The sequence below is a fragment of the Eublepharis macularius genome, chromosome 8 (genome assembly GCF_028583425.1).
Source record: "Eublepharis macularius isolate TG4126 chromosome 8, MPM_Emac_v1.0, whole genome shotgun sequence".
Taxonomy (NCBI): domain Eukaryota; kingdom Metazoa; phylum Chordata; class Lepidosauria; order Squamata; family Eublepharidae; genus Eublepharis; species Eublepharis macularius.
This window is the reverse complement of record NC_072797.1, coordinates 81,270,454-81,298,091: the sequence shown is the minus strand read 5'-3', so window position 1 is coordinate 81,298,091 and position 27,638 is coordinate 81,270,454. Positions and strand designations below refer to the sequence as shown.

At 39.4% G+C, this 27,638-nt stretch overlaps 1 protein-coding gene across 1 annotated transcript in view; it reads left to right on the top strand.

Moving 5' to 3' along the window:
* The window catches only part of FBN2 (fibrillin 2), a 286,019-nt gene that overhangs the window by 27,335 nt on the left and 231,046 nt on the right, over window positions 1-27,638 (top strand). Inside the window, exon 5 of the mRNA XM_054986552.1 lies at window positions 1,723-1,818. Within this exon, the coding sequence (XP_054842527.1) occupies window positions 1,723-1,818 (96 nt within the window). The remainder of the gene's footprint in view (window positions 1-1,722; window positions 1,819-27,638) is intronic.

Here is a 27,638-nt window from a genome sequence, read left to right as displayed (position 1 = left end):
CTAATTTATAAAAAGAAACTTTTTTGAGAATTTATGCATTTAACATAGTATAGCAAGAGATTTGCTATACTAACTCACATATGTGATTACGAGAAGGTTCTTTTACAAATCTTTTTCTTTCTACTGAAATAAATTGTTTGCAATTTGCTTTTCTACTTTGAATATTTTTAACAGCAGAACTTTTAATTATGCTGTAGCAATATAAGAGATTTTTAGTGCTGTAAATAGCATATTTTAATGAAGTGCAGCTAGTATTATTTTCATGATTGGTCTGTTGTGGGATTGTTGTTGTTGTTGTTGTACTACTAAACAGCTTGTCTTTGAAAAACTGGTTAAACTTGCAAAAGAAATGTTTCCGTGCCATTTTACAAGCCTGAATATTTGTGGACAATACTATATATTATCTCTTGCTTAATTATGTATGAGACCAATTGGATACATATAGAAAATTGGACACATTGATGCTAATTATGTCAGAAGTAGTATTGTGTTAACCAAATGACAGCCAAGTGCAAGGCATGGGCTCATTGATTTAAGTTGATTAATATTACTGCTATGTGGATGTGTTCCATCATTTTATAACCCCACTTTGAAAAACAGAAATTTCCCCCCTTTCTTACTGGATATTTTTGTGTTTATGAGTGTGCTGCATCCATCCATTGAAGTAGGCCTTTAGTTATAAAAGTTCCTATTCCAATACTCTTTAAGACTATAATCCGAACCACATTTAGGTTGAAGTAAGACCCATTGAATCCCTTGGAACTAGGGATCCCATTCCTCTGATGGAGGCACCGGATCCCCCACTCCCAGCCTGTACCCCCTGCCACCTCTCACCTACCTGGGAGGCAGAAACGGCATGAGGAACAGGCCTGGGAAGCAAAAAACCTCCAGAGCAAGCACTCAGTGGGCGCACTCCTGGCAGGGCAAGACAATGTCACTTCCTCAAGTGATGTCATTGTGCTGGTGGCAGACATGCTCCACTATTTCACAGGGGCCAATTTTGGCCCCAAACAGGCTGATTTGGCCCTGTGCAAAGCAAGAGAGCATGCCCATTGCTGGCACAATGACATCATTGAGGAAGGCATCATGTCTGCACCAGTGGTACACGAACAAGGAAGATCCTCCTGTAAGTACCATGTGCCTCTCCTCCAGCTGGAACTTACTTGAGACTTACCTCAGATCATGCTGCATTTAGGCCTTTTGCTGCAATAGATGGTTTATAGCTATTCTTCTGGAATCTGTTCATATAGTTCCTCTGTTTTTCTTCCAGTTACAATGCAACAAACCTGCTGGTTGATAGCAAACACAAACTATTTTATAAAAGCAGATACTTTCTAATTTCTAATTTCTAGTATTGTAATAACCTTTATATACTCCCTTTCTTCCTTGTAGAACTCAAGGTCTCCAATCCAGGCACTGATCAGATCCATATCTGCTTAGCTGCAGAAAGATTGATGTATCAGCATAAGGCTGCTGAATCATGCATCTCTAACCATACCTTGGGACAAGTTTTTAAAGCTTTTTGAAAGCCTCTTTGCAGTTTTGGCTTGGTTATTGTGTTGGATGCTGTCTTGGGGATCCTGAGATTGGTGGAAAGGCTGCATAGGAATGTTTTAAATAAATTATGGTAATGATGAGAAGTTATTAAAGTGCTTATCCAGCACTTTAAAAATATTTCAGTAAAAATAAGTTAATTAGTATTTATTTTTGTGTTAAACACAGCAATCTGTGAAAATGGGTGCCAGAATGGTGGTCGTTGCATTGGGCCCAACCGATGTGCATGTGTTTATGGATTTACAGGGCCACAGTGTGAAAGAGGTAAGCATTTAAAAAAAAAACAAATAAAGATCTGCAATATGTTTATGTATCTATATTAAATGCAGGTATGGGACAGACTTGTAACATCATGTCTGCTAACTACATACATTCATTATATCAACAGGACACAGCCTGTGGTGTTTTCTACACAGGCACACCGTTGTGTGGTTTCCCTGTTACTGCTGTGGCTGCCGATGTAGCACAACAGCAACGGGGCTTCAACATGGCAGATTTCCTGTCATTTTCCCTGCCTCAGTCCTCCAGTAGTGGCCATCCCTGCTTCTTGAAGTATTTGGATAAGTAATTGAATATTATTGTAATGTTATAACAATCTGTGTATCAGGTTTTCTGATTTTTCAGCTTTTATTTTTTTTAAAAAAATTAGTCACCCTAGTCCATAGGGAAAGGGGATAGTCACTTTTTACAGAAAAATGAAAGCTGAAAGTTCAGCTTCATACAAATATTGTGATAACTTTTTAATAATATTTGATTATAAAAACAAAACAATAAGAGTCCCTACCCAGCAGATGGGGCAAATGGCCACTGCAGGGACAAGGGCAGGGGAAATGGCTGCTGTGTGGGAGGGATCAGGAAAATTTCCCACCACTCACTCTGCAGCCATCCATACTTTGTTATGATCATTCACAAAACATACAGCAAAACAGGTTTGGAAAAATTCAGAGTAAATACAGGGCAAACCTGGGAGGGACATGAATGTACCACAGTGCGGGGGGAAAATCCCTACTTCCTAACAGCATCAAACCTAGGTAGGGTTGCCAAGTCCCTCCTAGTAGAAGGGCTGGGGACCTGGCACTCACTTTTTGAATCTCCTCGCATGTGTATAAAGCATGCATGTGCTCTTGACACAGCACAATGACATCACTTCTGGTAGTGAAGTCATCATGCGGGCTGTGGGAGCTCTCCTGTGTTTCAGTTGGACCCAAAGTGGCCCAGTGCAAAGTGTGAGAGCACTCCCATGGTCTGTGCAATGACATCACTCCTGGGAGTGACATCATCCTACCACACCATAAGCACTTCCTGGGAGGCCCATTCCCCCGCCTTTTCCTCCTGCTGGCCAGCTGAATGGTGGCAGAAGGTAGAGGCTGGGAGCAGGGTATTTTCCGCCCCTGCTGGGGGAATGACAGTTCTAAGCCTGGGAAAAATAACCCCTGTGGAAAAGTTCTGCAAGTATGTGTACTTGCTTTTCAAACACAATTGTTGGCTCCAATTGTAAATTTCAGAAAACATTAAAGGGAAAAGCCTGTTGAGGAACAGACGTCAATATTTCTGTAAAGCAATATTAGAACTATAAATTTTACATATTAATGTAATTAAGATCACATTCAAACACTGCTTTGTTTAATAGATACTTGTGTTAACTGATAGACTTGGACTATTAGGAGTTTGGGTTACAGACTGACACAAGCCATCCATAACATGATAGACAATTTCTTTTTGTTTCAGGGTGTGTTTTTTAAGGAGGAAGAAGTAACTTATAGTGCAAGGGGAAATGGCATTACAGAAGTAAAGCGTATCTTTTATTTCATAGCTAAACAATTTTTAGATCAGTGGATACAGATCCTCAGTTAGTTCAAAAGATGCTTCCTAGTTTTTCTAAAGAACACTCGCTCAAGCCTGTCTTCGTTTCCAGGGTGGGGCTCTATCATCAGGTATAGCCTCTTTTTGCCCTCTAATGTGCTGGGTTTAACAGGTAGAATATCAGCTTTCCCATTGTTTACTTGCTATTAGTGGGGTAGTATTTAGGACGGGGGTTTGCTAAAGTGGAATGAAGAGAATGGTCCAGCATGGAGTGGTGGCATGGATGCCTAGTTCTGAATTTTGCACTTTCAGACAAAATGAGATCGTCTAGGGCCCAATCAATAAAGGCTGGTATCCTGGTAGCATATGGAGACATCTGAATTCAGTCTCAGATTCCTCGGTTTTCCTGCTTTACCTTCTGGCAGGAGTTAGGGGGGTGGATGTGGGGAAAGTGGGAACCAGCAAAATGGAGGAAGAATTGGAGTTTGACTGTTGACTAAAATACAACATATTTAAAAAGAAAGAAAATATTAATCTCAGCCTAAATCTGTGCCAAAAATACTGTGCCATGACTGTGAGGATCTTTTGCAAAAAGTTTTTTTTTTCACGTAAGCAATGGATGCACTTTTATTACTGGATTCTTTGTGAACAACTGATCTTGGTATTAAGTAAAAATAATGAGTAGATCATCTAATTACTGTTAGCTGATATATGAGTAAGGTACATTGCAATGAAATTTGTCAAAGGTATATAGATACTGAATTTGTTCAATAATTTGTAAACTATATTTGTGTAGAATAAAGATCTCCGTTTTATTAGTCGGTTTTATCAGTAGGTGATAATTGGTATCTTTGCTTTGTTTATTTTGCAGCCTAATATTTTAGCAACAATCCTTAATTTGTAAACTACCATTTCAAAAGGCTGTACCTTGGCTGATATTTATGTGAATGTACTTTAAATGCAGAGCTTTTATAGTTCTGTAAATTAAGGTAATTTATATTAGATATTTTCTTTCTAATACAGAACATATGTAGCTTTCCTTCAGATTGGCCTCCCAAACTCAGTGATATGATAAAGCGTGACTGCTTGTTCAGCTATCTGGGTTTCTAGCAGACTAATTTCCGGGATGGAGACAGGAGACTGAGCACTACTAATCACTGGCAGGATTACAGGACATTTAACTTGAAGGTATTCTGTTGGGCTACAAGAAAATAAAACTACTTTTGGACCTGCCTAGCCACACTTTTCTGTTTACCTTCTGTCCTTTATTGGAAATTCTTCCTTTGGTCAGTTCTGCTTCTAGGTTTTGAAGATACACAGATAATAGAAGAGTTCAGGAACAGAATGTCTCTGTATAAATGGTAGAATATACCATTTTTAAAAATCTGAGGTTATGCAAATACTAAAAATTTAAATTTTCGTCTACAAGAATACATTTGGCACATTTCAACACTCCTGGGTTCAGATTATTTAAACTTTACAGATCAGAAGCATCTGGGTATTGTTTTGTATAGCCCAAGTGCTGAACTTTTCTTGCTACATCTTTTGTTTATGAAATGCTTTATTTCTAGGCCACTGCACTAGGCTGAGGGAGTATTTACTTTATAGCAACACTGGATCACATATGTAGCCTTGTTCCCTAACACTTTATCTTTCAATTTATCCTCCATCGTTCAAGTTCCTGATCTAAAAATAATTCAGCCTTTAAAAAGGAAAGAATGTATGTGCAACTTTTGTACATTTTTGAAAATATAATTTGTACAGTATATTAAGATTTATTCTCTTGGCTTGTTTAGTCAGTTCTGTTGGATATTTCTTTTAAAAGCACTAAACTTTGGCTGCAGTCCAGAAGTATGTCCAGTCCATGTGTACCCCAGCATCTTTGTGAGTCATTTCATCTTAGGAACTGCTTTTGAGAAATTTTCAGTTTTGTGAATTCTTACAAGTCTGAGAGGTTGGATGCTTTGTAGGAAAATGATTTATTATATGTTATTTGTTCAGTGCTTTCAATATATGTGTGATCGACAGCTAGGACATTCACTGAACAAAATAGAGTAATGAACAACAGTTAGGACATTCATGGAAATAGATACAATAGGGGACGTTAGCAGATTAAAATATATATATATATAAAGCTGACCACAGAATTGAAATCTATCTGAAACAAAGCATAATTAATTTCCATGGCATGTTTAGCAATGTGGAAACGTGTTAGTAGGTTCATATATACATCAGCAGACGGTACCCAGTAGTGCTAGAAGTACAAGATAACACTGTGCTATGGATGCAAAGCTTACTTATAACAATGTTTAAATTCTAATACATAAATATAGATGTACAGGCAGATATGTGACCACAAAAAAGATTTATATACAGAAGATATTCTCTCCACAATATCACAAAGTCCAGTCTCCTTGTGTGGATGAAAATGCAACCTACACACATCCGGTATTCAGTGCATTTCAATCACTTTATCAGAGTCAAATTTCACAAGTTGCTGTGTAACAAATAACATCATAAACTAGTATAATGATCTTTACACACACACACACGTATACATACATACATATATATATATGTATACACACACACACACATATATACATACATACATACATGTATATGTATATGTATATGTATATGTATATGTATATGTATATGTATATGTATATGTATATGTATATGTATAATTTTTTAAAGATAACAACCTGCACATGGCAAACCTGCCATTTCTTTGCCTGCTTGTAAATTGTTCAGAGCTGGGTAGCTTCTCCTCTTCTCTACTTTCAAGCAGCACAGTCAATAAGGCCAGAAATCTGCATATCTTTACTTCTGTTGTCATGGTTAAATCCTCATTCAAATCACTTACACCTGTAACTACACCAGCCTTAAAGCCACAAAACCTTTTAAATGAAGGGCATATAATCTACTTCATTATTGAGACCATAAGGTATATATGTTTTATACTCATATATGAATTGTGTTCCTTTTCGTAATAATTTCTTTTTTATATCATTTGTATTGTAGGGATCAGGATCACATTTATAAATTACAAAAAAATCTCAAATCCTCAGATGCATGTTGTTTATCTAAGAAATGCTGAGCCATGGGCACCTCTAATACATGATTTTTAATCCAGGATACATGTTCCAAGATCCTGACTTTAATTTTTCTAGTACTAATGCCTAAGTACCAAAAGCTACATGGACAGAAGGCTAGATATAAAACATTTTATGCCCTTTTCACACTTATGGTTTAAACTACCATTTATAAGCTTTTGACACAATCACAATGGCTTTGGCATGGCACCCACACATTCCACACTTTCCAAGGCAGTTTTGACTTGGTGTCTTGTTTTTCATTTTAGACAGGCTTTGAAGCCTCAGTGCAGTTTCAGGCTTTTGAGCATTGCAATTCATGTCACACATTTTTAAAAAAATTTGAGCAGGCGTTGTAACATTGCAATGTTGGAACACATCCTCCCCCTGTATTTGCTGATTGGGCTGTCTGTGCGCACTGGAGAGGCAATTGGTGGCAGAGTACTGGGGGAAACCATGTACTTTTCATGCTTGTTCCACTCTCATTTATTTATTCTTTAAAGCCAAGCCAAGAAAGGGTTAAAATGCTGCTGCTTTATCCCCTCCCGGCAGCTTCCCTACTGCTTTGTTTCTGAAGGGCTATGCAAAATGCTTGGGTTTTTTTTCTCTTTGGCAAAGCCCAAAACATGCCTGGGAGAGAGGGAAAAGCAGCCATTTAATCCTTTCCTGGCTTTTAAAGCCAGGAGGAATGTGTAGTAACATTACAATGTTACAACATTACAACCCATTCTTGCCTTTGAAAAAAAAGAGTGTGTTTGTGCATACTCCAAGGGAAGAAGGGAAAAGCAGCCATTTAACACTTTCCCAGCTTTTAAAGCCAGCAGGGAATAAACAGCAATGTTAGGAATCATTCCTAGTATTGAAAAATCCGGGAGGAAGGAAGCCAACGGAGAAGCAGCCTTATGACTCTTACCTCACTTCACTGATAAAAATGGTCGAAAAGGAGTTCAGAGGAGGGTGGGAGTGGTTAATTCCACACAGACCAATCAGCTCCTGGGAAAAAGGAGAAGGGGGAGAAGAGAAGCAGAAGGCAAGTATACAGTTCACACTGACATTAATCGGGCCAGACGTGACTCAGCAGCAGCTTCAAAATAAAATCGTGGTATGTCAGCTGTGGGAAAAATTGGGGATACCATGGACAAACATCGGTACTACGTCCCATGACTTCCTTGCAAGTGTGAAACTCCTGCAAATATGGGAAGCAAACAGAGGAAGAGATACTGAAACACTTTAAAGTTCCAGTGCAAAAAGGACCTTAGACTCACAATTCGTGTAACATTTTAATTTCTGCTGGATTCTTCCATGAAGCCTAGAGTTCTCCTAGGCCTAGAGTTCTCTTTTGTTATAGCTGTATCTATTCTGATCAAAATGTCCCTAATGTTTCTGTTCTTTCTAAAACCTATTTTTGGTTTCTCCTTACACTCAGGTAGACGGGTTACTAGATGAATGATGTCTATGAATGATGTTCCTAATTGCACTTGTCAAGGGAGAAAAATCCATTGCCCATGAAATATTACCTCTTTTACAAAGTGTTTTATCTCTTAATAACTCCTTTCTGTCAACACTGTCAGCTCTCCTTTTAGCCGATCTAATTACGTGGACTGGATACCCCCTTGTAATTAATTGTGTCTGAAGTTTGCCAGCATCTTTTTTATAATCCTGAAATGTAGTGGAGTTCCTCTTTATGCTCAAAAACTGCCCATAGGGCAAACTATGTCTTTAAAAAAGGACGTGATGATCCATAATGTAATAGAGCATTACGGTCAGTGTCTTTTCTATACAATTTCAAAGCCAATATGTTGTTAGAATTCTTATAAATGATAATATCTAAATAATTAATCTTGACACTGAAATATACTATCAAACTTGATAGTAAATTTCATAGTGTCAAACTTGACACTATGCAACTTGATAGTAGGGTGTAAAGTGTTAATCCATTACAAAAAAGTGTGATCTCATTTCCTGTCTCAAACAAAATCAATAAACCATCAATAAATCTTTTGAAAATAGAGATTGACTTCCTAAAAGGATTATGAGAGAAACAGATATATCTCTTCTCAAAATGATTCATAAAGATGTCAGCCAGGCTTGGTGCGCAGGAACTGCCCATGGTCAAGCTCTTCCATCGAAATAAAAATCATTAGCATATCAAAAATAATTCTTTTCCAGTATAATATCCAATAGTTCAAGAAGAAAATAAATATGGATTGATTTATCTGTTCATTGTTCCAATAAATCCTCTGCCACAAGTCTAATCCTTTCATGGGGGAATATTAGTTTATAGTTCCCTAACATCAATAGTGACCAAAATAGAATTGAAAGAAACTGCCACTCCTTCTGTAACATTAATTAAATGCTTAGTGTCTTTAATGTATGAGGGTGTTTGATCTACAAAATGTCCTAAATGTTCATCCAAAAATTGTACCAAAGGTTCCAATGCTTAAGCCGACCCAGAAACTATGGGTCTACCTGGTGGAGGAAAGCCCTTTTTATGCACTTTCGGCAGGACATAAATTTTCATCCAAAAATTGTGCCAAAGGTTCTAACGATGAAGCCGAGCCAGAAACTATGGGTCTACCCTGTGGAGGAAAGCCCTTTTATGCACTTTTGGCAGGGCATAAACATGGTTACCCTGGGTGTTTCTGTAAGAAGAAATTCACTTATATGACCCAGGACCATGTGGAAACTTGCTAGTAGGTGTATATCTACATCAGCAGACAGTATCCAATAGTGTAGTATTTAGTTCCCATCCCTACCAAAGCATCTCTCTGAGCTATTTTTTATGGCACATGGGTAGAAAGCCCTCCTAAATAATTCAGTTTTGCACAGTTTGTGGAAAGCCAGGAGAGTGAAGGCTTTCCTAACAATTTCCTGCCATTTGTTGTGACTAGAGTGTTTAAGGTTTGTGTATATGCTTTTATTTCCATTGGCCAACAACTTTAGGTCAGCTAGGGTTAAAACAGAAACAAGAATACATTTTATTTACAAGATGTATAAAATAGGAATGAATAATTGGAAACATGTAGATACGTTACGCTTAAACAGGGAATGAGTAATATGTATCATAAGAGGTTAACAGACTGCTGTTTCTCTGCTGCCTTTCTTTAACTGTCAAATCCCTCCCCCCCTCCCCAGTAACTGCCTTCCAACAAACTAAAACTGTCATTGCCCCAGCATTCTGCCAGCTTTTATTGGCTGTTTCTGAGGAGAGGTGGAGCTGGAACCAGTCTTGCCCATCACATGTAATACTTTACAAAATGATACTGTAAACTTTTGTTTTTAAATATTATAATGTGAAGCACCGTCTCTGTTGATGACACTGAATAAATATATTTCTCACGTAACAGATATACAACCCCTGTCACTTTCTAAAGACTGAACTCAAGAGTTCAAAAACTTGTTAGCGGGGTTCTGTGGGAAATCTTAAAAGTTCAGTGGATGGGCAGATAGGATAAATAAAGGCCCCAGGATTGTGGTGTAAGTCTGTTGGAAGCTCAAAGCATTGAGCTCTCTGGCACATTTTCTAAGTGGAAGTTGGCAGAAATCTAGTCTCCTTCTAGAAACATACACATAGTGAACCAACTGTGACTCTTATGCCTTCTTAGGATTCATTTTAACTACATTCTGTTGGTTTTATGATAAAGATCAGGAATAATTTTTCAGCTCTATTAGGCAATGATAATGCCAGAATGAAGTAGAAGCTGTGGGAGTGAAACCTGCTTTCTGGGTATATGTCTGCTATCCTTTAATCCAAAGGAATTTGAGGAAAGAAACTAGATGTTCTTTTAAAGACATCTTGTAGCTATTTAAAAAAAACCCCTAATTTAATTTGGTTTACATTAGTTTTGAAACTTGTGCACTGTTAAAGTTATCTAATTATGCTGTGCTCCTCCCAATATTTCTGTTGCCATTCTTTAGATCTCACCACTAGAGACGGGCACGAACAGCAATACGAACTAAAAAAAACCCATGAACAGCCCAATCTGCTGTTCACAAGCAAGCTGTTTGTGAGGCCCCATTTTAAATGAACAGGTGGTCGTTGCAAGTCTTGTTCGTTGCTGTTCGTTGCTGTTCATCAAGCCAGACAGTCTGGCACCTGCAATCAATTCCCATGGCAACTCAGGCAGGGATTGTCTGAACTCTGTCTGAACTCCTGCTGTTGCCCTGGAAACCCCAATCTAAGCCCAATTTAGCTTGATAGGCAAGTCTTCCTTCCAAGTGTGGACTGGAGCTCCAAATTTGTTACAAGAGGAAAAGAACAGGGGGGAGGGGGTCTCCTAGCTCTGGCTTTCAGGGAGAGGCAGCTGCTGTTAGACACGGTGAGTGCATTGGAGCTTGAATTTTCTTTGTGTTTTGTGGGATAGGGATCTACCCCTTCAGGTTCCAGCGCTGCTGCCAGGTTCTGGGGCCAAGCTATTATTTATTATTGGTACATTTCCTGCTGCCTGCTCAGGTTGGGTTTCTGGGAGTGGTGCGGTAGAGATCTACCGCTTCAGGTTCCAGGGCTGCTGCCAGGCTCTGGGGCCAAGCTATTATTTATTATTGGTACATGTCCTGCTGCCTGCTCAGGTAGGATTTCTGGGAGTGGTGCAGTAGGGATCTTGATGGCTGGAGGAGAGCCTGCTGGCCCCCACAAACAAGGAACAATGAATATGTTCGTGGCAGGATCATGTTCATCAGTGTTCATTGTTCGTTGTTCGTGGATGGCAACGAACAACAAACACCATGTTCTGGTTTTTTTTCTGTTCGTGCCCATGTCTACTCACCACACCACACCAATGCAGAGGGTTTAAGTTCTGTTTAATACAACCTACAACATGTTGTGCTTCAGTATTTTAAGAATTCGTACTGCTGGGACCATATAAATATTGAAAAGCTGTATGTGTTGAAAACTGTTTCTATGTTTATGCCTGCCAGTGTCCTATGTCAGAGACATGCAGATACTATCTGGTTATGGTCTAGTGCATGTATGAATAATGTTTTCAATATTATGTTGGTTGTGTGGATCTCCTATAATGTGTGATGTTTTTCATATCCTTCCATGTGGTTGCCATTGTCTTTTGATCAATCTTTACTTCCTGATTCTTCATCTTTAAAATAGTAAAAAGTCCAGTAGCACCTTTAAGTCTAACTTTATTTAGGCATAAGCTTTCAAAAACCAGTTTTCTTCGTCAGATGCATGGATCTGATGATGCATGCATCTGACGAAGAGAACTATGGTTTTTGAAAGCTTATGCCTCAATAAAGTTAGTTAGTTTTCTTAAAGGTGCTACTGGACTTTTTACTATTTTGCAACTACAGACCAACATGGCTAACTCCTCTCATCTTTAAAAGGCTCCTCATGATCCAGCAAATTATTCTGCTTTATTCAACATTGCTCTACTTTGCAGACATGTGCAGAACAGAAAGCTTAAAGTGGTGATGATATACCTAGAGAAAAGAGAAAATAGTTTTGCTGGGGTACTACTATTGTTGTTATCATTAAAAACAGCAGAAGGCTGGGCAATGGAATTTGCAGCTCAGTTCACACTCACTGTTCCTCACTGTACCCTTAATTCACTCTTTTTGTGATCCTTACAGCCCTGGAAGTTCTGGAATTGAGATTTCAAGAAAATTGGAACAGGACGTAATCCTTAAAACAGCCTTGTCAGATAGACCTTTATCCCCCATCTGCAGACTAGCGGTTCACCCTGCTCACTTGGCATGCCAAGCCCAGTAGCTTGCTGAGTTTACATTATTTTAATGTGACTCTACCCCTTTGTGCACTATGGACTAGCTGTGAAAGTGGTACATGGCCATATTTTTCTCCTATTAATCTTTTCAGTACATTTGGTTCAGTACAAATAAATATTTTTAAAAGAAATTAGAATACTTGAATTTAAAAACATACAGCATATTGATTTTAATTAGCTTCATTAAAAATATAAACAAATGTTATGCATTTTTCAATTTATCTAACGAATAAATAATTAAATTACAAATATTAATAAATATGTAAATGAAAGGGGGAAATAATTATTTATGGTACTAAGTCTTTGTTATATACTACATTAAAAGTTCTACTAGTGAAGCTAATATAATATGTTTTCTCTGTCTCCTCCTCTTGACCATCTTACATAAAGTAGCCCATGTCATCACAAGCATCTTGTAAATCAAGGCCAGATATTTTTAATGATTGCCCTAGAGCTTTATTAATGCTTATTGTAAAACTTGGTCAAATTGGAAACTGAGTTCTTTTAGACAGTTTTGATGGGCTCATATTTTGTAAACATATAATGGGTGCACCCATTTTGAACTTCAATATATGTTGTAGTAATCGTTCCAGAAACAAACTAGCTGGAAATTCAGCCAGAAATCACTGTTTTGTGAACCAAATCCAGGAACCCCAAATGAACCAAATTGTGAACCAAATCCAGGAAACCAAATTATAACAACACCTTCCCACCAAAAAGTTCATGTGTTTCATTTTGATCCTTATTTTGCAGCGGGAACAGCATCTTGTTTTTTTAAATGATATTCACCAATTGGATCCCACGGGAAAGAGCCTTTACATTACTAACTCTGTTGGCGGGAAGAGGGAATGTGTCCAATGCACATGAGTATATATTTTTTCTGTTGCTACTTGGGAGGTGGCATTTTCTCCTGCCTTATTGGGTCCATACAAGGGGAGACACCTCCCCACCTATTGGCTTTGGAAACATTTGGAAGGGGCAATGTGCAGACTTCAATCATAGGCTGCAATTCTAAAGACACTTCATCAGGAGTAAGCACTATTGTGTAAGATGGGACTTACATCTGAATAGACCTACTTAGGGGGGGGCGTGCATTTTGGTTTGTTTTGCAGCACAACTGGGCACTGGTCTGTGTCTCCCAACCCCATTAGGGCACTTGGATGGTTGATCGCTTGGAGGAGTGCCACAGGGTATGGATGCAAGTGGTCTTTTCAATCAATCAAACTTGATAAAAGCTCTGGAAGACTTCAATCACAGGCTGCAATTCTAAAACACTTCCCTGGGAGTAAAACACTTCTCAGGGAGTAAGCACTATTCAATAACATGGGACTTACATCTGCGTAGACTTGTTTAGGATTGCTTCCCCCCCAACGTTTCTGCCAAAACATTATTTAAAAACAAATCCTCCACATCAAGCTTAAGTCAAGCCCCCTGCAAGCTGTTTGCCTGCTCCGCTCTTTTAAAAACCATTCTGCCTGCCCACAGCGAAAGGAACAGACATGTTTAGGCGAGGGGGAGGGATTCAGACAATCATACTTCCTGCCTGCCTGCACTTGGGTGATAGAGATTGACAGTGATTAATGTGAGAACACCCCATTAATGCGAGAACACTGAACATCAAAAGCACTGCAAAGCTCAAGGAAAGATGGCATCAACAGGCAACAGCAGGATGCACAAGTAATAATTTGTTGGCAATATACCCTTTGCCAACCAGTTTCTTGCTATAGTTTGCATGTGCTAACACTTGCCTTCTTTGGGTCTGTTGTGTGCATATAGTGTTACTGAGGAAAACTTGGATCAATGGTTTAGAGGAAGGACTGTGTTCTGTGTGATTTTTGTGCCGATAAGTGCAAAAACAGCTGCTCAAATTGTCTAGAAGCCTTCATTGCAAAGAACAAGGCTGAAACTCATGATAACAGAAAAACAAAAAAGAGTAGATCCAAGCTGACAACATCTCATGCAGTAAAAAACCAATAATGGTACATAGTTCATTTGGAAACTCTGAATTTGAACTGAAATGGAAATTTTTTCAGTGCACACCCCTAATCTTTATCATTTCTGTATCTGGCATCTGTATTCTCGTTTGATTCAAAATATCTCCTGAAAGATTCTTCTTTTGTATGTCCCATAGATTTAAAATGGCACAACCGTGCAGCATATTAGTAAACAGAGTTTAGAACATTTTAGGTGAATGCATAACTGCTGCTTCCTCTAGAATATTATTCCAGTGAGCTTCACACTCAAGAAGACTTCTAATTGGCAAAGCTTGTTTGAAAATTAGTTTTGTAAAGGAGGATATTCTCCACCCTGTTTCTGCTGCCTCTACATTCCTGGCTTCTAGCAAGTAAATATCCCTTCTATACTTGATGGATGTTTTAGATATAATCTAGTACAGGATGCTTCAGTTCCCTTCATTTTTGGTACTACAATTACCAGTTCATCCTGAATCGGGGCCAATTTCAAAAGTCCTAGCTTTATTTTCTGGAAGGTATTCCTGCCACAGAAAAACAGGCTTATCTTTTATATATACAGATGTGTCCTGACTGACTCATCAACACTCAGCCCCAAACCCTGGACCTAGAAACATGAAATTTGGGGAGAATATTCCTTTCATGATGTAAACACCCACTAAGAAGGGATTTTAATAAATTTGCCCCCCGGGGGTAAAAAAGGGTACAACGTGTTTTCCCAAAGAGATACAGCTTCCCTGTGTGGCTGGCAGGCTGCTGCCTGTTTGCGCCCCTGTCCACTGCCAGCTTGGCCACTCTTCCCTGACTGGGCCAGCCTTTCAAGGTCATTTGCATATGTGGACTGATTGGGGCTCAAAACATTCCACACCTCATCAGTCCCCAGAGACAGTTGGAACACAGAGGTCATTTGCGTGTGTGTCCTGATTGGTCCTCACCCCCACATTCTAAACAGTATGCAGTTGCTATTGGGAGTCATTGAATGTATCCTGAGGTGAAATGTACCTCCCCGTCATCCCCTAAAAGTTCACTAGGGTTGCCAACTCAAAAAAAAAATACACAAACCAAAAAATGTTACATACCCATAAGTATTATAACTGGATTGAAAGTAGTTAAATACCGTAGCAAAGCACGGGTATCAAGCTAGTTATTATGGATGCGAAGGCCTTGAGAAGGTGACTTGTTCAAGATAACTTGTTGAGTTCATGGCAAAGGTGAGATTTGAACCAAGAACTATTCTGTTACTGCAGTTTAGTTGCTAATTGCAATGATTGCCTTATTGGCATGCATCGCTTGGGCAGAAAGTCTAGCTGATGTTAGATGAGAATTGCTAACTATCTTGTGAACTATGGATAACAAATGCTATATGTTTAACATTTTTTCTATAAAAAGATGATAAAACTTATTCATTGTAATAGTAGAGAAAAAGAATAACGTAAATTCACCATAACCAAAACCCTCATTATTCTAGATTCTTATACTCATGACTAAAATATCATTCAAGATTTCAAAGTTAATAGGTATTTGAAAAGGTTGCGTAGTGTTTGCTGAGGAAAGAAAAAAAACGTTAGCAGTCATTATTGTGAACTAGGTCCCTGTATTTCATGATAGTCTCAGAGATGATTGTAGAACATTCACAGTGCAATCCTAAGCGGGTCTTCTTAGAATGCTACTTAGTGAGAAGTGTTAGGATTGCAGTGTTAACTACATAAATAAGGAGTTGTCCTTCAAGAATGTTGTGATTCAAGGAGAATATTGGGCAGTTTTGTTCAGGTGTGATTTTATGGTGAAATTCTGTGGATCCCCTTGTCTGATTGGCAGGAGGAGGCTTAAATTGGTAATTATGGCATAAGAGGGAGTTCTTATTTTAAACACAAGGGGGAGTTATAGCTGAAACACTTTTAGATGCTCTAAGAGGAAAATAATAATCCAAGAAACTGGTGATTCCTATTTAACTTTTCATAGCTTATTTGTGACCCGTGTCTGTTACTTCACAAACTACTTAGTATAATTTAAGAGCTTTTTTTCCTGTTTGGACAAGATCGACCTTAAATGGCTGTTAATGGCCTGCCCAGTCATTCCCCTTAAAAAAACTATTAAATGGAGCTTATGTACTATTGAAGGGCTTGGTGTAAGTACCTTTACTCCTCTAGATCCACTGGTGGAAGCTAGTTACAAGATCCTATATTCCGTTTGGTGTGTGTAGCAGAATATAGGAACAGGCTAAAGTCATGAAATTTTAAAGTTCATCTATGATCCATTTTGGATATTTATGTTATAATATACTTTCAAAACCCAGGATACTAGCTGAGAGCTGCACTCTTAATGAACTGTAAGGCCCTGACTTGATAGCCCATCACTCATCTTCAGACTCTGGACGTTTGGTTTGGGAAGAGAGGAGTGCCATATCTAATTGTCAGCCCCTGGCAGTTAGATCCCTTAGTTCTCCACAGCAAACACACAGGTGATTCGGTTGAAGTAACATTTATTAGAGATCCATCAGTTCAGGTTGATCAGACAGTGGAAAATTGGCCCGAGTGACATGTATAGAAAAACCTTGGTTAGTTATAGAGTAACATCCCACCCCAGGTTAGTAGTTGAAATTCTGGTGTGAACGCCAGAGACAAAAATTATCACAGTTTAGACTACACCTACAGAGTAAGCATGAAATCGTCCCTCTTCTCAGGAGAAGCCTCGTTTGTGTCAGGTGCAGCAGAACTCAAGGCCGCTTGCCTGCAAGTGAAAGTATTTTGCTTCCCCAGGAGAGTGTTTTACTTCAAAGCAAAGATAACACAGTGAGCTTCTAAACAACAGACTTTGAAAGGCACTCAGAACTCTTCACAGTATCAGAGGACTACTAGGCAGTATAAAACATACCCATGGCATGTATTGCAGGTAGGCATACATGACACTAATGAAGAAATTGTATTTCCATCTGTTACAATAAAAACACTTACTTTGCTTTAATCAAAGTGTATATGCAGAAGGGGGTGGTGGTGGTAAAAAAGGATACCCTAGACCTTGAACTCACGTAGACCTTGAACTCACCCTTGGGTCCAACATCTGCATTACATTTCTCCCAACAACTGTGTTTGTACTACCTTTCCCCAAACAGTTGTGATTCTAGACATTTTAGTAGCATGTTTTCTTGCAACCTGCAAAGTTTAGGAAATAGAAGTGGTAAATAAGTGATTGAAACTCTGTGAAGAAAGTATTCCTAACTAGGGATGTGCAGTAGAAAAGAGCAAGGATCCAGTAGCACCTATAAGACTGACAAAATTTGTGGTAGGCTATGAGCTTTTTTGAGCCACAGCTCACTTCTTCAGATACAGACTAACATGGTCACCCATCTTGATCTATAGGGATGTGCAGTTTGGTATATGTAAAATATACCAAAAATTTACTCGAAAACTACCTTATCGATATTTTGCATGTATATTTGAGAATCATGATCATATCTGAAATTCTCAGATATGCCAATATTTCCATCCTGATTCATTACAAAAATATATAGTGTTAACCGGGGCTGCCATTTCAAAGGTTGCAGCTGCTTTTTTCTTATATTTCCTGGGCAAAAAAGGAGAGGGAATGATTCTCACAGGTGAATGGCATTGCTTGTTAGGGGGAGCTCAACAGTCTGTCCAATCATGATGATTCTCTCATAGGTTACATGAGAGAGTCGTCATAATTGGGCAGACAGTTGTGCTCTTTCTAACGAGCTATGCTGTTTTCCTGTTGGATTTGTCTTCCTTCCTGTTTCTTTTTTTGCCTGGGGAAACCTGCAAAATGGCGGGGGTGGGGGGAGAGGAAACGAGTTGCAACTGGCTGAAGCTTCAGGGCAAGAGTTTTACTTTTATTTTTGGAGTGACTGCCTTCTGCTGCTTGCTGCCAAGTTAGTTCTTTTGGGATTATCTGGTTTGGCATAGGTTCTGTTGGGCTGTTTTTTTTAAATTTTTGATCAGGGGTTGTTTTTATGTGTTTGACTAAGGCTTCTTTGCTCTGGAGAAAGCACTGGATTTTCCCCTCTATAGGAAACAGTGGTGAATAGCTGGGAACACCTTGTTCAAAGGCCTGTAGAACTGGAACCCTTGAGCCAATCTTTCTCAAACTTGGGGGTCTTTAGAGGACAGGCAGCCTCACTCCTCTGCAATTGTGGTGTAATTTGCATGGAAAACAGCCCCTCCAGTCCCCTGGAAAGATTCCTCAATAGGGAATAATGGACCTGATTAATTTCAGAATCCATATACAAAAGTGGTATGATAGGACCCAAATATTGGGCATATCCATGACTATGGCTTTCTTGAGACCCACATCCAAAAAATACCATTTTTTTAAGTGCACGTCCCAGTTTTAATCATGGATTTTGAAGTGCATTAAAAGATATATATGATCCAACTTTTTTATACTAGGGCTGAGGTATCATGATTGTGTCATACATGCTGTTTCTCATATTCAGCTATCAGAGTGGTGATAACACAAAAGTTAGGTGGTCTCTACAAGCCTTACTGATCAAGACCAAAGCTAATGAACTTGGAAGGAGAGAAAAGGGACTAATTCTGGCAATACTGGCTATATTACTGTAAGGCTCAAACACATTGCTGTTCCCAGTTTCATTTCTGTTGTCTTCTAATTGCTACTCTGCATTAGAGATGGGCACGATCGGCATTACGATAGGAAAATACCCCCGATAATGTCGTCCGTGCCATCGGGACCCAGCTGATCGGTGCCGTCCACGGCAACAGATCCAGCGGTCGGGGGGGGGGCACTTGTTCGGGGCTTCATTGGGTCGATCGGTATCTCATTGTGATCCAGACACTCTGGCGCCAGCAATCTATTGCCCTGGCAACGGAGCCAGGGGAATGCCTGAGCTGTGTTTCCCCTCCTTCTGTTGCCCTGGAAACCTGAATGGAAGCCCAGCTTTCCTTGATCAGGGGTTCCTTCCAACCACGAAGCAGCAACGCACTCACCAGTTGGGAAAAGAGACCCAGGGGAGGGAGGGGGAAGGGGGTGTTCTGTAGCCATGGGCACTCCAAACGTTTTTTGCTTTTTTAAAAAACGAGGCTTTATAGGAGGAATGGCTGTTTTTCTGTCTGTCACTCTCTGTTTTTAACCTGCTTTTAAAACACTGTATTTTGTGGGAAAACCTCATTCACGGCTCTGTGTATGTGTTTAAAATATGCTTTTGGAAGACTGACTGCTTGCTTTTAAAATTGGGTGGGGAGGAATGGAGGATTCTGTCCCTGCTTTTTTTAAAAAGCTGGCTGAAACATGTTGACGGGGTGTCTCTCTCTATTTGGAGAGCCAGGGACGGGTTAAAAACTCCCCCCCTGCTCTAAGTGTGTGTGTGTGTGAATGTCCCCTCCCTGAGGGGAGGTGGCTCATCGCTGGGTTAAAAACTCCCCCCCTGCTCTAAGTGTGTGTGTGTGTGAACGTCCCCTCCCTGAGGGGAGGCGGCTTGTCACCGGGTTAAAAACTTTCCCCCCATCTGCTCTAAGTGTGTGTGAACTCTCTGAGGGGAGGCGGCTCATTGCCGGGTTAAAAACTCCCCCCCTCTGCTCTAAGTGTGTGTGTGTGAACATCCCCTCCCCGTGCCCGCTGGGCCCAGTGGTCGCCACCACCACCCACCTTCCCACATAGCTGGGAACAGCGGGGCGCCCCTCTGCTTTGGCCTCCCCGATCCACAGATCGGAAACGGGAGTTGATCGGTGTGGATCGGTGATTTGGGTTTGTCGCCGGCGCGGATCCACGATAGGTAATTTTTTGATAGGTAGGTGATAGGTAATTTTTTTTGGATGGTGCCCACCTCTACTCTGCATATGCACATGGTTTATACACGATGGACACCTTTGTATCTTGTCCATTAAGTCTGAGAAGGATTTTGTCCACTCTGTCCTTTCCCTAGTTTGGCTGTTTGTCTGTTGTTGCTGGTTCTTATGCCACAGTTTGTTTGCACTAGGAATGATCAGCTAGTACAATGGAAATACTTAATAGAAAGTACCAAAAACTTTTCAAAATAATCAAATGTAATAATGAGAGCATTTTTTTACAGTCTAAAATTCTAACTTGCATTATTTGGGCATGTCTTGTTTTATGGGAAATAATTTTCTCTTGTGCTGGAATTGTCTAAGTCTGAAAATTATGAGTAAGCCAAAATACTTAAATGTTGTTATGGCTTGTCCTATGTTGAACTGATATTTAATTTAAATGCCCTGTTATTACTGCTTGATTGGTTTATGAAAAGAACACTGCATAAGCATGTTTAAATTCAAATTTAGTGATGGCATATATTAAAACAACAGTTTTGTTGCTTTTGCTATTGTTAATTTCCTTTTTTTATTTTAGCAAATAAAAAAAAGGGCACAGAAAGAAAAAAGGAGAGGGGAGGAAATAAGGTCAAGAAGATTTTACAACTGTTCACTACAAGAGTTGTTAAAATACAGAGTGCACAAAAACTTAATCTTTTTCAATGTTTGTCAGTATAGCAATGGAGATCACAACCTTTATTAAATCCGGTTACTATATAGTATATATTTCTTCTCCAAAATTTTGCATCCATTTTATCATCCAAATTTTAACTTGTTCTGTTTCTGTGTCATATTGAAGTAAAAGTTTATAAATCTGACCCAGAATGTGCTCCTTCTTCTGTGTGATTATCTTCTCAAAATCAGTAAGAGCTCTTAACTGTCTGGAGACCACCTGAAAATATATCAACCATTGTATTTTTATTCCTTCATCTTGAATTTCTTGCCATGATTTCTTCTTTTATCTCTTGCCTTCAGAGTTTATCATATCTCCATAAGTTATAAAGTCATTGTCTATTTTCTGATTCTTATCACAGAAGGCATCAACTGGTGAAAATATTGGCATTATCAGCTGATTTATTCTCTTTCTAACCGATTCCCAAATTTGAATCAGGCTGTCTCTTATAACATGATTTTTTTGTTGTCTCCTTGTTCTTCTTGTCACCCAAAGGTGATTATGTAGCCCATCCGATAAATCCGCTGCCTCTAGTTGTACTAATCTGTTCTTAGGGTTTCTTATCCAATCTGTAATCCAAACTAAGACAGCTGCTTGATAATATAACTTGATATTTGGGATTGCCAGCCCTCCTCTACTTCTTTCATCTTGTACCTTGAATCTTACTCTTGGTTTGTTGCCATTCCAAATGAATTGATTTATTTGTCTCTGCCAGTCTTTCAATGTTTTATCCATTTTAATTGCATAAATTCTTCCAAACCAGGACAGCTTTAACTCAGACCATCTTTCCAAATCTTTTTGGATTCTCCTCCATAGTATCTCATAATTGTCTTTAAACAATGTTTCTTATTGTCCTGTTAGATTTATACCCAAATATTTCACTTCATTTACTGCTATTTCACATCCCGATGCTTCCCAAATTCTTTCTTCTTGTTAAAAACTTGGGAATTATTTTTGTTTTTTTCCTATTAACTTTAAATCCTGAATGTTTTCCAGAATTCATGAGCTGATCGATAACATATTATATTGTCTCCTGTGGGTTCAAAATTATCAGAACCACATCATCTGTATAGCATTTGAACTTAAATTCTTCATCCTCCACTTTCAAACCTTTAATTTTGCAGTCTTGCCTTAGTTTTCCTTTGCCAGGATGAATAATTGTGGTGACAGCGAACATCATTGTCTAATGCCTTGTTCTATTTGTAATTCTTCTGTTAATACACCATTAATTAAAATCTTTGCCTTTTGCTTTGCATAAATTCCTTTTATCCAGTTTCAAACTTTAAGCCACAGTTTAGATTTTGTATTACTTTATGTAAAAAGATCCAGGAAAGATTACCAAATGCTTTTTCAGCATCTAGGAAGATGAATGCCGACTTGTGTCCTCCCCCCCCCCCACTAACTCCATTGCATCAATTACAAATCGGACATTCTCTTTCATATATCTCTTTGGTACAAAACATGTCTGGTCAGGATGTATTATGTTCACTATGCATCTTTTAAGTCTTTTGGCCAAAATGGAGGTGAATACTTTATAGTCCACATTCAACATATACGATTGGGGCAACATTGGATCATTTCCCTCTTTATAAATCAGTCATATATGTGCCTCCTGCCACATTTCAGATAAAGTCTTATCTTCACTTATTTTATTCATTACTTTTTAAAGCGGCAGCATCAGTTCTTCCTCAAAACATTTATAATACATGGCGATTAGTCCATCTGGGCCTGGTGCTTTTTTCATTTTTTTTATAGCTTGTGAGATGTCTTGCACTGTGATGTTATGATTCAACATCTTCTTATCTTCTAGCTTGAACTTTGGGATTAATGTCTCTTTGATATATAGTCTTCCATTCCTTGTTCCGTAGAGATTTCTTTCTTGTATAATTTAGAAAAAAAGAAAGCAAATTGTTGATGTATTTCTTTTTCTATATACATAATTCCATCATGCTTTTTGACTGCTGTGATCCTTCTTCTCTCAGTTTCATTTCGTAGACAATAAGTCAGGAAGCAACCTGGTTTGTTTGCATGTTCAAAGTGTTTCTGCTTCATGAAGCTTAATTTCTTCTGCATTTCTTCAACTTGCAGTAAGTTCAATTGATTTCTTAATTGCTTCATTTCAGTTAATATTGTCTTCTTAAATGATTTTTTTATATTGTTCTTCCAACTGTTGAATTTTGGCTATAGTTTCATTCATCTTTTTTGCTTTCTCCTTCCTTTTTTTTATATGAAATCTATGAGGTTCCCTCTCATAAAGGCTTTCCTTGCTTCCCAAATTGTAGTAATGGAAACATCATTGGTACAATTCAATTTTAAAAATTCTTCTAAGACTTTCTTACATTTCTTTAAAATATCATCTTGCAATAATATATTATCATCCAGCCTCCATTTTCTTCTCTTTCATTCTTCTTGCCACTCTATCAATAAAGGATTTGGGTCAGCATAAATTTTTGGTTGTATCTCAACTTTCTTTAGGTTCATTAATGCAGTTTTGGATATCCAGCACATATCTATCCTTGAATATGTTTGGTGCCTATCAGAAAAAAGGTATAATCCTTAACTTTTGGGTTGAAAGTTCTCCAAGCATTCATCAAATGACATATTTTAATATGGTGCAAGACATTTTTGAGTAGTTTTCCTCCTCTTGTTGTTTTTGATTGATCCATCTTTGAGTCCAACACCCCATTTATATCCCTGAAATAATTTCTCCTTCTTGGAAGTCCAGCAGTTTATCAAAAAATTTCTCATAGAATTTTTCTTTAGCAGTGTTCGGTGCATAAATTGTAGCTAGAGTATGAATTCTCCGCACGGGGTATATAATTTTTAGTAATATATATCTTCCTTCTGAGTCTTTCATTTCCTCCATTATATTAACTTGTTGGTCCCTAACATATACCGCCACTCCTCTCTTCTAGTTTTTTATTCTTTAAGATATATTCATGCTTTTTAAAAAATATGGGTTTCATGAAGACGTATCTACTTTCTGCTTCTTTCATGTTAATTTCCTTTAATTTTTGTAGATCAGAAATATGTGAACTCATCCAATATGTTAAAAACATGGTAAAAGCCCCCCCCCCTCAAAGCTCTCCCTTCCTTCTAGGAATCTTTCACCATTTCAATTTAAACTTTAATTTTTTAGCTTATATTGCTTGATGACTGTGCTCTCTTCTGTTGTGTTTATACAATTTACAGTGGTGTATTTTTATACATCATTGTATTCCTAATTATCCTTTGTTGGTGGATGTGTATGTTGAACCATTTGTTTGTTACCTTTCCATCACATGGGCAGCCCAATCCTAAGGCCTGGCCTGGTGCCTGCACCCACATGTCGATGTAAAAGTGGCCCCACTCCACCACTCCCTGTGGTCTTTTGCAGGAGAATCATGCTGGCACCCAAGCTTGGCAAGCTGAGGTGTGGCTGCTGCCAAGAGCACCTACCCACTGTTCCCTCTGACAACCCCACCTGCACCAGCCAATGACCACACCGCTCCCCTGACAGGTGTGTGAGGGGCAAGCAGCTGTGCAGCCAATGGGGAGGCCATGACCTCTGCTGCTGACCAATACCACCCCGGGAGCAGGCATCCCTGCTGGGGATGAGGTAACACTGAAGGTGTGGACAGGGCACCCACCCTCTTGCCTGTTCAAACCCCATTTCTGATTAGGGCCAGGCCAGTGGCTGCAGCTACACATGCCTGCAAATTCCCTACCACCACCACAAGAAACAGATTCCGCCTCCCTGAAAAGTGGGACCAGAAAGGCTGCAAAGAGTGAAGAGGGACTCAGCACCCAGGATCAGCCCCCCAAGATCCAGGAGAGGCAGTTATGTAGAGGTGAGTGGGGGTGGGTGCCTCAACGACTGACAGTGCTGCCCATTGGAGATTGTTGGGGAGACTGGAAGGGCCATTCAATGTGATGGGAGCTACCAATGCCCCTTGACTTGTAGCAGCTCCATTACACATCACATTGAATAGCTGTAAGGAGAATGCGGGGTGGACCTCACGAGCCATGCTGCAGTCCCAGGATGATGCCTTCCGGAATGGAGTGATGGCCTGCGGGACCAGAGAACCTGCTCCAGGGGCCACCATCGCACTCCCCAGCACAAGATCCTCAGAGTCCATCCCTGGCTCTGCAAAGGGCAAACAGGAGAGGTGTATGGCCTTGCAAGGGAAGAGCCCTTGAGATCCCAGGACATTGCTCCATATTTCCCTCTCCCTCGGCAACACCCTCTCTCCCCACATACAGAGGTCCTCTGCTTGGCTTATTAGATGCCAGGAGAGCTGTTGGAGAACAGGAATCCTCCATGACACCACCACCACCCCTCCAGACACACGAGAGGCTGCACTTCAAGTCCAACCCTGTTGCATGCCATGACCCTGGGTGGGGGAAAGGGGAAGGAACCTCGCTCACGATTCCATCAGGCTGCCTGTTTTGGCTGCTACCAGCCTGTGGTGTGAGTGCACCTCATCTGGCCACTGGTGGAGGGGGTGTTACACCCATATAAGTGCGAGTTACGGTGACATTAACCTTAGTCCGCTCTCTGAGTGCTTTCAATCTGCCCCTTAGGATTGTTCAGTAAATCAACAATTTAGGTTGATAAAAGATAATAAGAAAGAGATTCCAAGTATGCTGATCTAACTCAATGGAATTTTCAAGGGCACCTCTGGAGAAACTAAATCAGAGATCACTTAAGTATTATTTTGTAACAGTTCTTGTAAGTTTCTTGTTATTTCCTTGTGAGTTGTATGTGTATAAGTAATTTTCCAGAATGGAGCTTAGTGCTTAGCTTTATTTGAGCTAGACATATAAAACTAGTTCTCCCGAGACAATACCATGTATTGTAGTCTACTCAGTCCTAGGTAAATCTCCTGTGTTTGTGATCATGTACAAATAAAATATAACTGAATATGCCATTACTTTGTTGCTCTACTAGTTCATGATAGGGATTTGATAGCAATTCACATTTTTAAAAAGTGCATAGTTTGAAAATCAGTGATTAGAATGAATTTTTTTAAGCAGTGTCAACCATGTAGCTTACATGAGACCAGTAGAATAACTTTGGTCAGTATCCAGCACTTCATCTTGAACTTCATATATTCTTGACCTAGTAATATAAGATTTATTGGCAAAGGAATAACAAACAACTCCCTACTTAGATGCATCACCTTTACTTTATTTCATGCTCTTCTGGGGCAGAATTCTAATGAATTTACTCCATGTTGTCTTTAATTTCGTCTCAGTGTTTATTGTGTGCTAGTTCATGTATGTTTTATGTAATATATTAATGGAGCACTGTTTGTGAAATTTTCATACCACTGAGAAAGACCTTTGGGCTGAAACACGTTCTTTCCCTTTAATAGAGGCTTAATAGGATGCTATTTACCAGGCACTGATGGTTACCTCTATACCATGAAAACATTCAGCTTTCCAACTCCACACATTAAGCCTCTATTAAAGGGCCATACATTTTTTCCCCAGGACAGTTAGTAACACTCAGGGCTTTTTTTCAGCAGGAACGTGGTGGAACGGAGTTCCGGAACCACTTGAAAATGGTCACATGGCTGGTGGCATCGCCCCCTGATCTCCAGACAGAGGGGAGTTTAGATTGCCCTCCGCGCCACCGAGTGGTGTGGAGGGCAATCTAAACTCCCCTCTGTCTGGAGATCAGGGGGCGGGGCCACCAGCCATGTGACCATTTTCTTCGGGGGCAACTCACTGAGTTCCACCACCTCTTTTCCCAGAAAAAAAGTCCTGGTAACACTAAATATGTGCCACTGCCAACCTACACACAATTGTGACACTTCACTACTAATTCTCTTGGTCAGTTTTATTTACAAAAAAGTAATGATATTTGTTACCCCGATACATTATCTTGTGCTGGGACAAAAATCACCCAAATGCCATAATCAGTAGATGTTTTAGGGGTTGTCTTATGCCCCAGGTGCTTTTACAGAAAGAAAACTGTAAGTGGTAGGTGGCTGTATTTTGGGCACATTGTTTACTAATGTGCAGATGACAATTTCATAAAAGGACAAATTTGTTGATCCATTTCTCTGTTCATTCACCTCCTCCACCCCTCCAAAAACGTAGAGAGCTGTGGCTTATGCTTTTGAGATGCATCTGACGAAGAGAGCTGTGGCTCTTGAAAGCTTATGCTACAAATAAATTGGTTAGTCTTAAAGGTGCTACTGGACTCTCTGCTATTTTGCTACTGCAGACTAACACGGCTAACTCCTCTGGATCCATTTGTTTTGTGTGTCTGATATTACAAGCATTCCGATAATGGGGTCATGGACTCTCTGAAAATTTTCTTAAACCTTCAGTGTGTCCTCTTATGACCCATCTTCCAAATCCTTTTATAAAAGGTCTCTGGATTTCCCACAGATGTCTTATATCTTACTTAAACCGTTTCAAATGAGATGTATTTAATATTGGTTTCAGCCTCATTATCTGCCAAGATTTGCCTACAATTGTTTTTTTGTTATAGTGGCCTGTCTGGAAAGAGGCTTGTATTATAGGCATATAATATAAAAATTAAATGTATATAAAAATTAAATGTATGATGTGGTTCATGGTCTTTACTGTAGCAGAAAGAGATTAAGGGAGAAACTACATGGAAGTGGCATTGCAGAAACTATTTCTGGATGGTTCCCTCTGCTTTGTGAAATACTCTGAGAAGAGAACAGTTTTTATTGGAGAATAGGAGGGAAGGAAGGGCTTAACTCTGCCTCTTCCAGCTGATTTTTAAACTTCTCCTATAGCCTTCTTTGCCCTGATCTGGATAGCTCAGGTGAGCCTGATCTCGTCAGATCTCAGAAGCTAAGCAGGGTTGGCCTTGGTTAGTAATTAGATGGGAGACCTCCAACGAAGACCAGGGTTGCAGAGGCAGGCAATGGCATACCTGTGATAGTTTCTTGCCATGAAAATCCCGCCAGGAGGTTGCCATAAGTCAGCTATTACTTGAGGGTACTATGCACCACCATAGCCGTGTTTAGTTCAGGTTACTCATG